The 16,718-nt window shown below is 28.1% G+C and overlaps 1 protein-coding gene across 1 annotated transcript in view; it reads right to left on the bottom strand.

Moving 5' to 3' along the window:
- The window catches only part of RyR (Ryanodine receptor), a 417,183-nt gene that overhangs the window by 66,690 nt on the left and 333,775 nt on the right, over positions 1 to 16,718 (bottom strand). Inside the window, 4 exon segments of the mRNA XM_067275817.1 lie at positions 729 to 786; positions 6,367 to 6,470; positions 11,344 to 11,423; positions 15,526 to 15,591. Coding sequence (XP_067131918.1) covers positions 729 to 786; positions 6,367 to 6,470; positions 11,344 to 11,423; positions 15,526 to 15,591 — 308 coding nt within the window.

The following is a 16,718-nucleotide window of genomic DNA, read 5'->3' as shown; positions in this document are numbered from 1 at the left end:
TTTTTTATAATTTAATTTTATAATTTGATCATTTAATGAAGGATGCCATTTTTCTGTTTGAAATGTTGATGTTACTTGGATGATGTAATATAATCATGTATATATTGTGATTAGCATTTACAATCTGTCTTTTGTACCTGTGCTTCTCAAGAAATCTGATAAGATTACATTCAAACCATTTATTAAATCACATTTATTGAACTTAAGATAATAATATAAAAAATAATGAAACATGAACTTAATTAATGTGACAGAAATTTTGGTTATTAATAACAGAATTATAACGATAATTTACACTTTATTTTATTTAAGTATGTTTAAGGTTTATATGACATTATATGTAAATCATGCAAAGGTGTAAACAATTTTACTTTTTTTTATTAATGTTGTTTCATGTAAAACTGAAAATAAATTATGATTAGACTGCTTAATATCATAAAAATACTACATAAATGAATACTCATTAAAAAAGGGCAGATTATGGATATGAAGTTACAGACTATACAGATTTAGCAAATTCAAAACATAACTTTTAACAAACTGAACTGAAATACTGATAAAATTTTTAATATTAAAAACATAAAATTTAAAATATTAGAAAATTACAATAAAAATGTGTCAGATTATTATTAAATTATTTAAAATTTGATCTGTTATTATACTAGTTTCAATGTTTAATTACTATTAACAGATATTGGAAAAAAAATCATGTTTTAAAAATTACTAACCTTGGATCATTGGGCATATGTTCTGATAAATTTGTCAACAAAACAGCCAAGTTAAAACCTAAAAACATCAAAATAAATATTTTAAATACACTAAAAATAGAGGTACATCATAGATTTTCATTATATTAATAAAGATATGATTTTAACTTAATCCTACAGTATTAAATTTGAATTCAATTAAATATTCAATTATAATAGAAATCTTTATTCTATTATGTTAATATAAAATGCATTATGTAAAAATTGGACATAGTTGATTCTCAATTAGATATTTGATGATATTTATATTAAATAAATTATGTAAGAAATAAAAATTTACTAGAAAAATTAATGTGATGTAATAATTCATTTAAATTTTAATGAATTTAGTGTTTTTATATTATTTTAATCACATACAGATAACCCATGATGGTGTGTATTCTGCAAAAAATTGCTAAGATGGAAATAAACCTTTTCACATAACTTCCACACTATATATCTCATTCCTTCTAAGCAGTCATTAAAAACATTTACCATTGCAAACATTAAAGCATTATTTTTCTATTACATTTCATTATAGATGTAATTATAAATAAGTAAAATGAGAAAACAGAATAGCGAGAGAGAGGAGCTCCTAAACTTCATATGAAAGACAAAACAACAACAATTTTTTTAATCATATTGATTTTATTTATTAAATTCCAATAATAATATGGTAATAAATGTTAAAATAAACACAAAGAATTAAATAGAAAATAATTTTAATATTGACAATATCCAATGACATAAATTTGAATGTCTATTGTTTGGCTCTTATTTGCTGTGCAAAACTCTAAGCTTAGTTTGAATAGACGTTTGCTAGATAAAGCAAAAATAGAATGCAAAAAATATTAGAAAATTTGATTTATACTGACATTTTTCAAAACAAAAACAGTGAAATGAGCAATCATGTGAACTATGGCAAATGTTAAAACAATATGGCTAGTATTTTATTTTTTAAGCATTACTTCATCCATTTATTCAACAAAAAGAAAATTTAAAAATTAATTATAATGATTACAAGAATATAATTAAAGTACATTCTTCATAGCTGTCTTGCTTAAAAATCTCACTTTCTTATTTTGAGAAATTATGAACTTTTCCACTAATATTATTTGTTAGTGGAAAAGTTCAACATGTTAACATGCAATTAACAATTTACAAAACAAAAATTTGCCAGAAATAATGTCATTGCTGATGGAGTATCCAATTCATCCTGCTTTGTGTAAGCAATTCACTCTGTACTGAGTTTAAAATTAAGACATTAAAATTTTCAAAAACAGAAATTGAGCTATACAATAAAAAAAATCTCTCTCTCTCTCTCTTGCAGTCCACTTGTTCAAAGAAAAATGTGCTTCCTGATATGATAAAGATTCATAGATTGTAATATGAGACCATCCAAATAGGATGCTTTGTTCACTTATCTCAAATTTCAAATTGGTAGAGACATAGGAAGAAAGAAAAATGATAGTTTGGGAAGAAAAGTATATGAATCTTGATTGGTAACCAGGATTCACACATTCTCATTGGCAATTCTCACCAAGAGAAGTCACTGTCAAGTATAGTTACAGATCCGCTTAATATAGGATTGCATGAGGAATTGTCCATGTGACCTGTTGATAGATTATATGAAGAATTTGTAACCAGTATGGCCGTTAGCCATATTAATGTATAATTTTTGTATATATTTTTATTTTAGGCTTAGTATTTCCTTTATCTTTACTATTCTAGAACTTTCCTTCTTAATCCCTTTCCCCTTGGGTGGGGTCACCAGTTCTCAGAATGGACATTAGAAAACAAAAGATTTAACAACTCGCTAGGGAATCAAAAGAAGAGGAAAGCTCAGATTTTGGGGAGACCTCATTGTAGTAAGAGGTGCAGTCAAGTCATGCTTGGGATTGTGACCAGTACAATCAGAGGTGACTACAGACCTTTCTTGAGATTACAATAGGATTTTTTTTCTGATATCGTGGGAGTTTAGCTTTAGTAGTGATCCCAATCGATGAGAATAACAAGGTAAAGTAGATTTTTGAAACAACGGTGTTGAAGGTAAGGAGCTTCCAGAGTTAAGGAGTCCAGTGTAGAGAACTTAGTGAAGATACTCCAAGCAAGGTGAACTAATAAATGAAAGAGTTGATAAGATAAGATAAGAGTTGATAAAAAAAAAACCTATCGAGTATCGTTTACCAATGATCCATCCAAGGTATATATAACTACAAAAATTCCCAGGTTTTTCCTTCTCCCTTCTTTTTCCTTAACAATCTGTCCAATTTCCCTATCTCCTTCTTAGTGTGTAATTAGGTTAAGTTATAGGCATACGTTCCCGCGGTAATATTGTCGCATGTTCGTTCGAACTGATCATTGTAAAGGACCATTCAATTATTGTATATGCAAACTGAAAACCTGTGAGTTGGGATCGTTTTTTTATAGAACCGAGAATAAAATTGATCTATTATATCTATATTACAGTGTTGTCTCCCTTCTTGTATTTCTGTTCGTGGAACTACCCAATAATCACTTTGTATCTACCACACCTGATAGCTATTGGACAGTTAGCAGTGTATACTCATGTAAACTTTAGTAATTAATATTAATAAAAACTAGTCAGAATAACAGTTATATTTTCAAAATTTTACAAGAAAAATAATTGAAGAAACAAATTCAAAGAATGTAAATATAATAATTTTATAAAAATTAATAAAATTGATTTACAGTACAGTGGTGCCTTGACTTACGAGTTTAATTCATTCCATGACAGAATTCATAACTCAAATTACTCATGTGTCAAATCAATCTTTCCCATTGAAATGCCATTAATCCATTCCAGACCCCTGAAACACTGCAATTTTTTTGTTACATGTTTTTAAATTAAAAAATGTTCTTATAAATAACAAATATTTTAAAAAACACAATATAATGTACTGCAATAAACTGGTTTTGTGGATTTTGCGATATTCGCTGCGTAGATAAAGAAAGAAAAGATGGAAAATTTGAGAAATGCGAGACAATGGTGCCACACACAACATGGAAGAGAACTAATGCCTATTCCAATGCCTCTCACTCAATCTTGTGTTTTCCTACAAGCTAGCCTGTAAAAATGACAAAATTATGGCAGTTTTCGATCTTTTCCTTAATCTATGGTTTGCTGCTCCAACTAACAGTGGGATATGAAGCTGGCACATAACCTGAATTTTAGCTCTCAACTCAAAACAAAAAATTGACTGAGAGATGGCTTGTATCTCAAAAAACTCATAAGTTGGGACACTCATAAATCAAGGTATCACTGTATATGCTTATGATTTAGCTATTTCCAAAGGAAATTTTTTTTTTACATGTTTTACATATTGACGTGGATAAGAGTCTGTAATAAAAGATTGATTTAGCTGTAAGAGTGTTTGTTCCTAAGGTGTGATATGAAGAAAGATGAAGAATTTGTGTTTATTCAATTATTTTGTAGAATTTTTTAAATATAGCTATTAAATTAAAATAATACATATTGATTTTTTGTATACATATATATATATATATATATATATATATATATATATGTATATGTATATATATGTATGTACATCTATATATATATATATATATATATATATGAAGTTTATAGTTGGATGTTACATATAGGTTTGCAATATAATAGGTATCAATATTTGGTTAATGTTACATTAGGATCCAAAATGGTGGCGGGGGAAATTTTTCCCTACTTCGGAGACTACTACGGGGAAAAAAATTTTCCCTAGAGTCGTGACGTCGACGCCGTTGAGAATTTTTCCCCGTTCGGTTTCAACCCTGCGTTCGATGTGGCCGAGTTTCCTGTAACCTCGAAACGGACGGTAGTGTGTATTTGCGACGGTAGAGGGAGCTTTTTCGTAGCGTTGTGCGAGAGTAAAATCGGCGGGAAATACGTAGGGGTGTTACAAACGAATATGCAAATGCATGATCTACGACGTGATTCTGGGCAATTTTATGCAAATTGACTAGTTTCCAGTTGGAATCGTTTGCTGTAGTGTTGCGACGAATTGCGTATTGGAATAATTGCTGTTTTATTTCGTTACGATATTTCATTCTTGCACAATTTATTATCGGTAAACGTATAGTTTATTTGCAATTGTTCGATAATGAGTAGTTTTGCAGATTTGAGTTGCAACGACGAATTTTGGTCGAAATGCACCACCCGTGATTTCTCCATGTTAATTGAATACGACTTTTTGGAACCAGGTTTGCCTCCCAGTATCGATAACGCATTGAAATTTGCTGTAAAATTAGGCATACAGCCGACCGAGTCCGTTTGCATTCATTGCGATTCTTTATGCAAATTATACTATCGGAGTAATAGAGAAAGCTGTTTCTTGCGATGTAGTAAGTGAGGAATGAAGACCTCTGCCTTTGATGGAACATTTAAAAGTAAATTTGGCCACATTTCTTGGAGTTGCATTCTGTCGTTTATATGGCACTAACTATGTCTGGAATGTACGGCGACGACCTCGGCGATTGCAGCGGGCAAATCCAGAAAAACGGGAGTCGATTGGTCCAATCACATACGGTTGGTATTGCTTATAGCTTTGAGTAATTTGACATCGTTTAAAAAAGGAGTGCCGAATAAAACGGTGGAAATCGACGCGACCATAATATGTAAAAGAAAGTACGAGAAAGGGCGTATATTTAAAAATACGTTCGGAAAGGAAAAAAAGATAGGAAGAAGCAGGCAACCACCATCGAAAAGTGAGTAAAAAAATTCTTTTTTTTTATTGTTTATTTCGGTTAATATCCGCAGAGTGTGCAGAGAAATTCAAGATGGCGGCCGGAAACGCAGCCATCTTAAATCGAGGGAAAATTTTTTTCCCCGTCGCAGTCTCCAACGTAGGGAAAAATTCCCCCGCCGCCATTTTGGATCCTAGGGTAACATTAACCCAATATTTATATAAAATTGGCTGAAGAGGGTCTATGCATGATCAAAATGCATTCCATGAATAAAATTAATCTTTTAATGATGTTATCTTAATTATTTTGTTTCTCCTATACAGTTTGATAAGTCTTCTATATCTCTACCAATTGGAGGTTTGAGATAATTAAGTGATTCATTGGAGGCAAGGAGCTTGTAATTAAATTCTGCTTTTTTCATTCAACTACTGTTTAGAAAATGTTATGTTGACAATATGTTAGAAAATTTATTTTACTATTATAAAAATTAAATTATTAAATTTAAACAAAATATTTGATTAGGATGTTAAGTTTAGAACATTTATATCAAACAGATTTGAAGATGAAATTGAAAGTATTGTAAAAATATTAATTGTTCTATAATTAAAAGATTTTCATACTTATATGCTTTGAGTGTGTGATATTTTTCTACTTTAAAAACTATTTTGTTAGTTGAATTACTTAGCATTTTTTACGGTTAATCATTTACTGCTACTATTTCATATTAGTTTGTCAACAAAATCACTTCATCAATTCACAATCTTATTTCATGACATTTTATTATTTGAAATAAACAAATCATTTCAGTAGTGATAATTCATCATTTTCAATATTTTTGATGTTGATATGGTATTTTTACCAAGATGTGAGTAGGCTTTTTATTCTAAAGTTTAAAATTTCATAAATTACTTACCAATGTCTTTTGCAGGATTGTGAAATCTTTCTGTAAATTCTCGATAATCAATTAATCCATCATGATTTGGCTCACAGCAATTCATCAAGTATGTAATTTCTTCACTATAATTAATAATTTAATCATATTAAATATTCTTCTTACTAGCATATTAATTATAAATAAGGTCAGGTTAGGTAACTGTGCCTTTACATAAATCTCATCAGCCAATCAAAATTAAGCTGATACCAATACATGGATTTGTAGCATATAAGTACAGGTTTTTGTGATTGGTTGCTTTTGTGATTGCAACAGTGGTTTGAAAAATGTATATAAATTTTATTTTTTTCTGACAGAGTCAGGTACAGTAATTTTTGCATTTAAAATCCATTATTTTTGATTTTAAGATAAAATATTTAGATGAATATTGTAAAATGATAAGTGCAAATTAGTGCAGTTGTAAAGTTATGAAGTATTTTGTCCACATGTTTTGTCACAATAGACCAGGGTGCATTTATCCCATGATCATTGGGGTAAATTCAACCCTTTTATGTTCTATAAAAGATAAATTTCTACCATAAACTGGAATTTTTATAAATTATATATAAAAAAACACACCTTTTCATGTGTTTCCAGCACTTCTTTATAGTTGTAACAAAAGCCTGTAAATCAAGCTGAAAAAATTTGTTACAATTATAGAACTAGAAAAGTGCTGGAAATGTATGAAAAGGTGTGTTTTTTTATATATAAGTTCTCTAAAAGCACCACACTAGCAGTTGATTACTCTGTCATAGCAAAGTTTCCAATAAAAGTCAAGTGTTTGACATTATGTTGAACAAGTTGTCATTATCGTCTCTGATAAACACAGAGTAAAGTTTATGTACTGTACCTTGTGAAGAAAAAATCTAGGGAGAAAACACATGTTTTCCCTACATTTCTTCTTGAAAAGATGATTTTTTATCGCCAGATGTGGAAGCTTAAGAAGCCATTCTTTTCTAAGGGTACATCTTACATGGCAGTGTCCAGTAACTGCAAGCGGAAAAAATCTTTGTACGCGCTTCCTACTCGTGAACGACTTCTGTCCAGAGTGGACGTGTGTTGTATACAAAATGGTGGCGAGACAACTTCATCAAATGCTTGCTATGGAAAATATGATAAGCATCAAAACATTAAATTTGAAAGGTAAATGTTATCACTAACTAGATTCACAACAAATATAAAGAATGTTCATAGAATAAGTTTAAAGACAGTTTTATTTTTAGAATGTTGCATTTACAAAATCAGAAATTTTTTTTTTTCATTTCCGTCGGATGAATAAATATTTTTCTATACAATTAAAAGACACAGTCGCTCTAAAAACAGACGATCACCATTTTTTATTTTCTTAGTGTTCCAGAACAAATCAGACAGCCAGACCTTTCCTTTTAGGCTACTTAGCTGCCCATTTTTAAAAAGGGTTCCTTAAAACACAGAAAAACCAATAAAAATTAAAAATTTCTTAAAATTGGTATGGTAAATCTTACGACGTCTTTAGTTGTTCATCCTTATCTGTTCGGGGTTTTGGCTTCTTTTATCTACTGGAGAATTGTGCTGACGAATGTAGATTAAGCCTGGTAAAAATGTTGATTGTCTGTTTTTAGAGTGACTGTGTCTTTTAATTGTATAAAAAAATCAGAAATTATTAAATTATGTAAAAATTATTATAATATATACAATGTGTATACACAATTTATTTGTCATTCTGTTCTCATTCATTTACAAAATCAGCCATTTTCTTCTTTGGAAGCACGAGCAGTGGAAACAGCAATCAAACTTGCTTGGTAGCTGCTTCCTGCATGCACATGTAGAAGCGTCATCTGGTAGTCACTGCACGCTAAATGCAGTTACTCCAGACATGAACATTTGCTAGAATCAGTTTGTCTGCTCCACTTGGAAGCACATTCATGTCTGCGGTTGCTGGATGCTGCCACATAGGATGTACCCTAAGACAGTCAAAACATGCCATGTTGAAAGACATCATTTAATTACTTTTCATTGCAATTTCAGGTCTTATGTGGCTAAATGCCATTATTGTACAGTTGTATTTAATTTTATATTAGAATATATTTCCCTTTTCTTTCTTCTTCCTATTACTATTATCTTCCCTCCCTGGAATTTTCTCCCAACCGGTGCTTAACAGTGTAACAGCAGGCGGTCTCTTAAGGACAATGGGACGATATGCAGCCTCAGGGTAAAACGGGGACCAAGAGCTCATTCTTTTGAGAGGACTGGACAAGGAAAGACACGCGAAAGGGAGCTCTCCACTACATTTTTGGAACCGCGTGGAGACAACAAAGAGGTGCGAAGGAAAGGAGTGAAAATCCCGATTGTGAAAACGTACAAGAGTGATTTTTTCATCAAAGTCTATTAAATAATCCACGTTTTAGAAAAGGAGTTAACATTTTTCGTGATTAGGAAGTGATCCGTCCAACTTATATATATTGCACTGAGAATAATGCTGAAATTCTTGGGTACCCCTTTCTTTTTCTTTCTATTCCTTACTTTATTGTTATAAATTTATCTATCGTCCTACATTAATTATAATTAGTTATAAGTTTAGTAGTAAAGTGTACATATATTTTAATTACCCTTAGTAGAATAGTTATTTTTGTAAAGAAAGAATCCTTGCGAGATTTAAACTTATGTCGGTATTCTCTTTCTATTGTCGGTCACTATACTAATATATACATACATGTCGGGGATAGAGATTTTATAGCTGGCATCCCACAAAATTTCTTGTATCCTGTTATGCGAATTAAAGATTCTGATTTAAAAAATTTTTAGTTTCTTTGTATATGGTATTCGCGCACTTCACACTTAGTATAACCTGGAGTAAGGTGCTTCAAAAGTAGTTCTAGACTATCTTTTCAAGAGAAAGTTACTCTTCAAGCAATTTAATCTTGTTTTGTAAATCAGTTTAACATTTTTATTGTAATTAGGGATCTAAATTACAGTAAATAAAACTGATTTTACTGCTGCTAATTAATGTGCCATTGTTACTTCATTTGCTATGGGTCCCACTAGCAATGAAGTGTACTGATACAAATGAAAGATTACTGTCACAGCTTTGACACACTTGTCTTGGCATTTGATTTTATTTGGATCTTCCTAGCTATTACAGTAAAGAGTATACAGGGTGGTTATAATTAAAGTTGCCCTACTCAGACCTGGCTAGAGCCCATTCTCGTGGATGTATTTTGATGAAATTTGGTATATATGTTATATGGACCATGGGAAAAATGCAAAAAAAGTATTTAGTTTGAATTTTTACCATTAGGTGAAAAAATGGTGCATGAAGAACAAGAAACACAAAATGGAAACACCCAAAAGGTTTTTATTCACAACATTTGTTCAATGTGCAATCCATTTGCATCAATTACATGTTGAAAACGCTTTACAATACTGCAAGGCATTTTGAACACATGACTGATGCAAATGGATTGCACATTGAACAAATGTTGTGAATAAAAACCTTTTGTGTGTTTCCATTTTGTGTTTCTTGTCTTTCATGTGCCATTTTTTCACCTAGTGGTAAAAATTTGAACTAAATACTTTTTTGCATTTTCCTTTTCCCCATGGTCCATATAACATATATACCAAATTTTATCAAAATACGCCACGAGAATGGGCTCTAGCCAGGTCTGAGTAGGGCAACTTTAATTATAACCACCCTGTACTTAACTACACTAGGGAAGGTAAGTGCACCTCTAATATTCTCTTTAAAAAAAATTCTTGGCTTAACAAATAACGTTTACTTGAGTATGTGATATTACAAGCTGTTGCTATTGAACCAGGTAAATTATTCCAGCAATTGGGTGTTTTGAAATCAGGTAACCTTTAATCTGTCTCACTGGCTAAAACTTACAAACTCCAGAACTGTGGGTGTACTTACCTAACCTGACCTCATATAAGGTGATTCAGAAAGTATCAATATAACTTAAAGAACTGATTCTATGATGCATTTGAAGCAGGAGCACATCGAAAGGTGGGGCTTTTGGTGCTGCAGCACCTCCACTGATATCAAAGCATCAGTTTTGTTACTTTAAAATAAAAAAGTAACAACATATATATATATATATAATATTATCAATATCTGTTGTTATCAATATATTAATATATAATTAATATATATTAGTATATTGATAACAACACTTATCACATGACTTCAATTTTACATTAGCACTATGCTGTTTTTACATTTAAACTCAAATACTATTAAATATACAACCCATGTTCATATGGGATTTTTTCCTCCAAATATACCAGAATCAGCTCCCTAAGTCCTATTGATACATTCTGAATCACCCTGTATAAATATATTTTTTAATTATTTAATATATTTAAACTATATAAACAATTTTTAAATACACAAAATGATTTTAGTACAAATGGCATATTTAAAACTTTTATTTATACAATAAGTTTATATAACATTGTTTACTTTCCAATAAAAATCTATTCTTAATTATGAAATATTGATTTTTCAATTTTTATAATATATAAGTAGATTTATATCAATTTCTCAAAGCCCAATGTTTTAATTATAAGCCAAATGACTGCCATATTTTAATCAAGCTACTTTACCACTACTATTAATAATTAAATTCTAAGTAATTTGGTATTAACCTTTAGTATCAAATTACTTAAAATTTAATTATTAATAGTAGTGGTAAAGAAGCCCACTTAAAATACAACAATTGTTTGGCAGAAAAATAGATTTACCGAAGATAGAATTGAAAATAAATTCAAAAACACTAAAATATGTCAAGAATAAAATTTGAAACTTTACTAATGTTTGTACCTATTTAACTTTCATTTTAAATATTTTATTAAATCTTTAATATCAAAATTTAGAACTTATGATGTTAGTTTTAAAAGATACACTATCATATTTACAATCCTAACAAGATTTTCTGATTACAGCTACAAGAAAATCATTTATTAAAAATTTAAGCTTACGGAGTGTATATTTTTTGTTGTTCCATTGCTTTTTGGAAATCTTTTGGAGTAATCCATCCAATTCCTTTCTTATCAATTTCCTTTCAAAAATAAAATTTTATAAAATAAATAAATATTAATAAAATAAATAAATTCAATTAGTGAATTCTCATTTTAGGGGAATATAGAATCTTTTCTCTTTATAAAGGAAACGATTATAAAGGAATTTAAAAAATTTTTGAATCTTTTTTACTGCATTAAAGTTGATAACAATTGAGTACCGTAATCATAAAGGTTTTAGATTTTTCCAGTTAGATTCTATGAATTATTTTATTATGATCATTTCATCAACTTTCTAAAACTTCAATTGCTAACACAATAAAAAAAAATTAAAGCAATAAAATAAAAAGTTTGATAAAATAATTTTATAAATACTAAATTTAAATTGTAACACTAGTTGTTGAAATTAGTTAGAAACTTATGAAATTTAAATTATTAAAATAAATAAATCATGCATTGAATATACAGGGTGTTTATAATTAAAGTTCCACTTTGAAATGGCCATAAAATGAAAACTATTGGACAGAATGTTATCAAACTTGGTAATGGTGTACAGGACATCATGGAATTTTATTTCCCACAAAAAAAAAAAAAAAAAAATAGTTCAAAAACTCACCACCAACAGGGAATGGCACTGTCTGCAATATTGTTAAACGAAATAAGACGTGAAGACATCGGTTGAAAATGTTTTTAATCATTTCTAAAACATGTTACAAAGCATGTTTACAATGTGGCATCCACCATTTTCTGAAAGCAAGTTAAATTCCTTCTGATATGCTAAGAGCTACTGTTGAGAACATAGTAATGCAATTTAACAGAGAAATAGGTTCAAAATATCTATTGCATTACAACGTGGTTATTTGACTACCCTCATTAATAAACTGGTATACCACCATACACTTCACAAGGATCATACTTATCAATGTGAAGATGGCTTTATGGTTATTACTTATAATAAAGCAATGTTGAGCATTTATAAGGAAATTGCCAAAGTGGCTAATGTCAGGATTGTTTATAGAAGAAGTCCAACCATCTTTATGTTAATTAGGAATGATAAGTATCCTGTAGATGAGTACTAACACTGAGTGTATATGCTATTCCATTACATGACACTTGAGTGGACCACTCTTTAGTACACATCAGAGTGCCTCATTTTAAAATTAGAAGAGCATGTACATGACCTCAGTAAGAAACAACCCAACACAACACTTGCAACATACTCTTTGTATATGTGTGCAGATCTGTTTTGATAGGCACATCTATTACATAAGACATTGGATCCTGTACATCTGAAATATTTAGAAGTGCTTGAAATTTACAGGGCTCTTAAAAACCAAAAGATGATCAACTTTAGTGAGATGGATACACTTTCCACAGCATGGAAGGTATGTTTTGAACTCCCTTCAGACTTCTATGTTTTTATTACCGTACACCTGCTTATAAGCAATTTAATTTTAAATTTACAGTATTTAATTTACCATGATAACACCATTATGCCAACTTTACCATTATGCAACTGTGTTTTGAACTACCTTGAATCTTTGTATTTAAATGTATCCAATTTTTTATGGAACAAAAAGAAGAAAAGAATACATTTCCTTTCTGTAGCTCTTGCTTTTCTAATGGGAGCCAGACATTAAATCTGGTTCAAAAAATCCATGAGATAAAACAAATAATTAACAAAATGGATGTCTTAAAATTTTTTGGTAGCCAGACAGAGAACAGGCTTATATTGTACAATCTCTCTTTTTTTGTAACTAATAAGGAAGAAACCAAAAAAAAGTAATAAAAACTTTGAAAATCTACAAGTGCCAAACAAAGTATTTTTTTCACTGATTTTAAGCCACAACAGTTTTATTTCTTTTCTCTTTGATTTGTCATACTTTTCTTTACTTTTGGATTTTGTTAGCTTAAATTTATTGTCTTGCATCACAATGTATATAACAAAATTTTTCCTGCATTATTACTTATAATGGTAGATATAACATATATACAAATCCTATAAGGCTTAAGTATTATATCCAAATCAATTCAGCATACTTTACATAATATCAAAAAAAGTCTTGTTTTTCCCCGTCAAAGAAAAAGTATTCTTGGTAAATATCTACCAAAAATATATTTAATTTTTCTCATACCCGTCAAAGAAAAAGTATTCTTGGTAAATATCTACCAAAAATATATTTAATTTTTCTCATACCTAATGGCATATATAACCTCAAGTAAGTACTGGAAATTAAGGATATAAATGCATATAATTGTAGTGAAGCTTGAAAATAATTTTTAAATAATTTTAAAACTTTTAAATAAATAAAATTTTTCTATCTTGACATTTTTTAAAATTATATATTATTTTATTTTTGCTGCTATTTTCATTTAAAAATTTAAAAATTATATGTAGACTAATAATCAAAAATAGTGATTATCAATCAGGGCTGTGGAGTCAGAGTCGGAAGCAAATTTGTTGTTAGAGAAGGCAGAGTCAGTTAAAATTCACTGGCTCTGATTCCTATTTTTTTTTTTTGTTATTATGTACTGTACTTTATATTAAGCTTCTAATAGAAGCAATAATATCCTATCTTGCATTATAGGAGTCTCCTGTAATGCAAGATCTTATTTTATAATGATTTTCCTACATCATGATGTTTCTTTGCATATCACTAATTACTGTTGATTTTCTTTTCAGAAGTTTGTATTTTAATTCATGTGTTAGCTAAATTTTCATTTGTCAAAAAACCTGTACAAAATGGCTAAGAAAACTTGAGTTAAATCTAGTGTTTCTGAATACTTTACTGTAACCAAAGATGAAAAACATTTTGGTGTCAAGATAACAAGTGTAATAATGAAAAACTGTGGAAAAAAATAAACTTTTATTGATTTCAATTAGGATGCCTGATGATTCACTTAGTGGTGATGAAATGCCATTATAAGTTAATATAATTAAAGTATTATTAGAATTAAATTATTATTTAGAAGCAGAGTTGGAGTCAGACCTTCTATAATTCTATGAATTGGAGTTGAAGGTTTGATCTACTGAATCCACAGCCCTGTTATCAATAAATTATAAAATTAAATTTAAAATTTTAATTTATTTAATTCCTTATAAAATGTAATTAAATAAAAAATATTTTATTTTATTCTATAAGAAAAACACATGAATACTTATCTAGCTCTTGACTCCCTTATTAAAATTAATTATATTATAAGAAATAATATAATTAATTTTAAAGTTTGTCTACCTGCATGTCTTCTTTTGAAAAATGATTACTATATTTTCATACATGGTTAATTTTAAAAGTAACTTATGTAACAAATAATATGTTTATTTATGAAGAAATTTTATTTGACAATTTTCCATTAATTAAATTCTCTTAACAAAAATTTTCTTACCTGGAAATTGTTTGAAGTTGTTAATTCCTTCAATTTCAAGAACATATCAAAGAACTTGAGAATTAGCTAATGAGGATAAGTAATAGGAACAGAAAGGTAAGATGCAAGATAAAAAAAATTTCGAGTGATGCTGCCTGCTGAACAGAGCCCAAATTGTACAATTGAGCTGCATTTTTAAGCAATATATATTTTTATATACAATGCATATTTATATAGAAATTTACAGACATTAAAAAAATTCATATTAATCTGTAACATCATTTTAATAATACTAATGATCAAAATTATACTTTAATATTTCAAAAGTTTGATGTTTTCAATAAATTAAATTATTAAAATGCTTTAAATGTAAGGTATTTATAATGGATTAAATTGAATTATGAAAGTTGACACTTAAAATTTGATTTAGTTTTCTATTTTAGTTAAAATAAACAAATGAAGAAATTTTGCATAGAATTATGGTAATTATTTTCTTAATCAAAATAATTTGTTTTGTACTGTAAATAAATTATTCTAGTTTAAAAATGAAAATACTTTATAATTATGCATTGTAAAATAAAAATTTATTTGATTATTTTAAAAATATATATTGATCATAATATGCATGTAGTATTTTGAGAAAATAAACATAAATTGGAAAACACCAAAATAAAATCCTCGTAAACTCATGTTAAAGTGTGAATAGCAGGGGGAAAGAAATATTAGTATCTGGATATTAAATATCAAACAGCAGTGCATTAATAGATCTTTTCTCACCACAAATGCAGAAGAAGTAATGAGTGACTTCAGTCTCAGGAACATATTGAAGAATCGAAGAATATTCTGTGAATTTTTGATGGAAATGTATGATCATTTACTAATCTTTATTTTATAAACAAATTATGATTTATTTCACTTAAAAAATGAAAAAAATATGTAAAAAGTTTAAAATATTTCTCTGGTATAAAAAGTAAAAAATTAAAAAAGTATATTGAAAAATATTCTAAAAATTATATGAAAACAAATAAAAATACTGAAAAATATTGAAAAATCATTCAAAAAATATACAAAATAATAATTTTTTTTCATTAAATCAATTTTAATTTTTTGGCATTTATAGCATTTTTTTTACAAATAAATTGTAAAATTTACATCAATATAAAAAATATAATTAATTCCTAAAAATATATTTTGAAATCTTCAAATATTAGAATGTAAAAAATGCTGTAATTTCTAAAAATTCATTAATGTATATAAAAATATCATTAGTGATGCGAAATATAAACCCAAATTAATGTAATATCACAATTTAAAATATATTTATTATAAATACAATAATACAATTTAATGTAACTTTCTGGTCTGTTTTAAAATATAATGCCATTATAAATTTTACTGAGGTTCATGGCTTTTTAATAATATTTAAATACATTTGAATTTTTCAAAACAAACAAAACAAAACAAAAAAAATGAAATTATAAAAAAAATTTTATGTGAAAAAATACTATTGTAATATTTTTCATTTTTAAATGTAGTTTTTTGAATTATTTAAATGATAGATATCATATATATTTGTAAGTTACATTATATTAAAAAGTCTATTTTTGAATATTATGCAACATATATGTAAAGGTATTTTTAATATGATGCAAAATATGTTATCTATACTAAATTAAATTATTTTAAGCATTTTTATTAAAAAATATATTATTAATCAAAATCATATGATAAATGTCTAAGCCTCAAACTGAAAACTACACTGGGATAAAAACTTACACCTTCATTTTAACATTGTATATTTGTATTTTCACTGACAGAGTAATAAAATTTACACAGTTCATCGTAGATATAACAATCTCTTGTTGTACTAAGCTTTGGATATACTGGACTAGACCAAATAAAATAAAAATATTTATAAATTTACAAAAACTCTTATTGTAAGCATAAGAAAAAATGTCAAGTTTTTAGCC

Source organism: Centruroides vittatus, unplaced genomic scaffold, assembly GCF_030686945.1.
Source record: "Centruroides vittatus isolate TY-2023 unplaced genomic scaffold, ASM3068694v2 contig_1158, whole genome shotgun sequence".
Lineage (NCBI taxonomy): Eukaryota > Metazoa > Arthropoda > Arachnida > Scorpiones > Buthidae > Centruroides > Centruroides vittatus.
The sequence above is the reverse complement of the archived record's forward strand: the minus strand, read 5'-3'. Positions and strand labels throughout refer to the sequence as shown.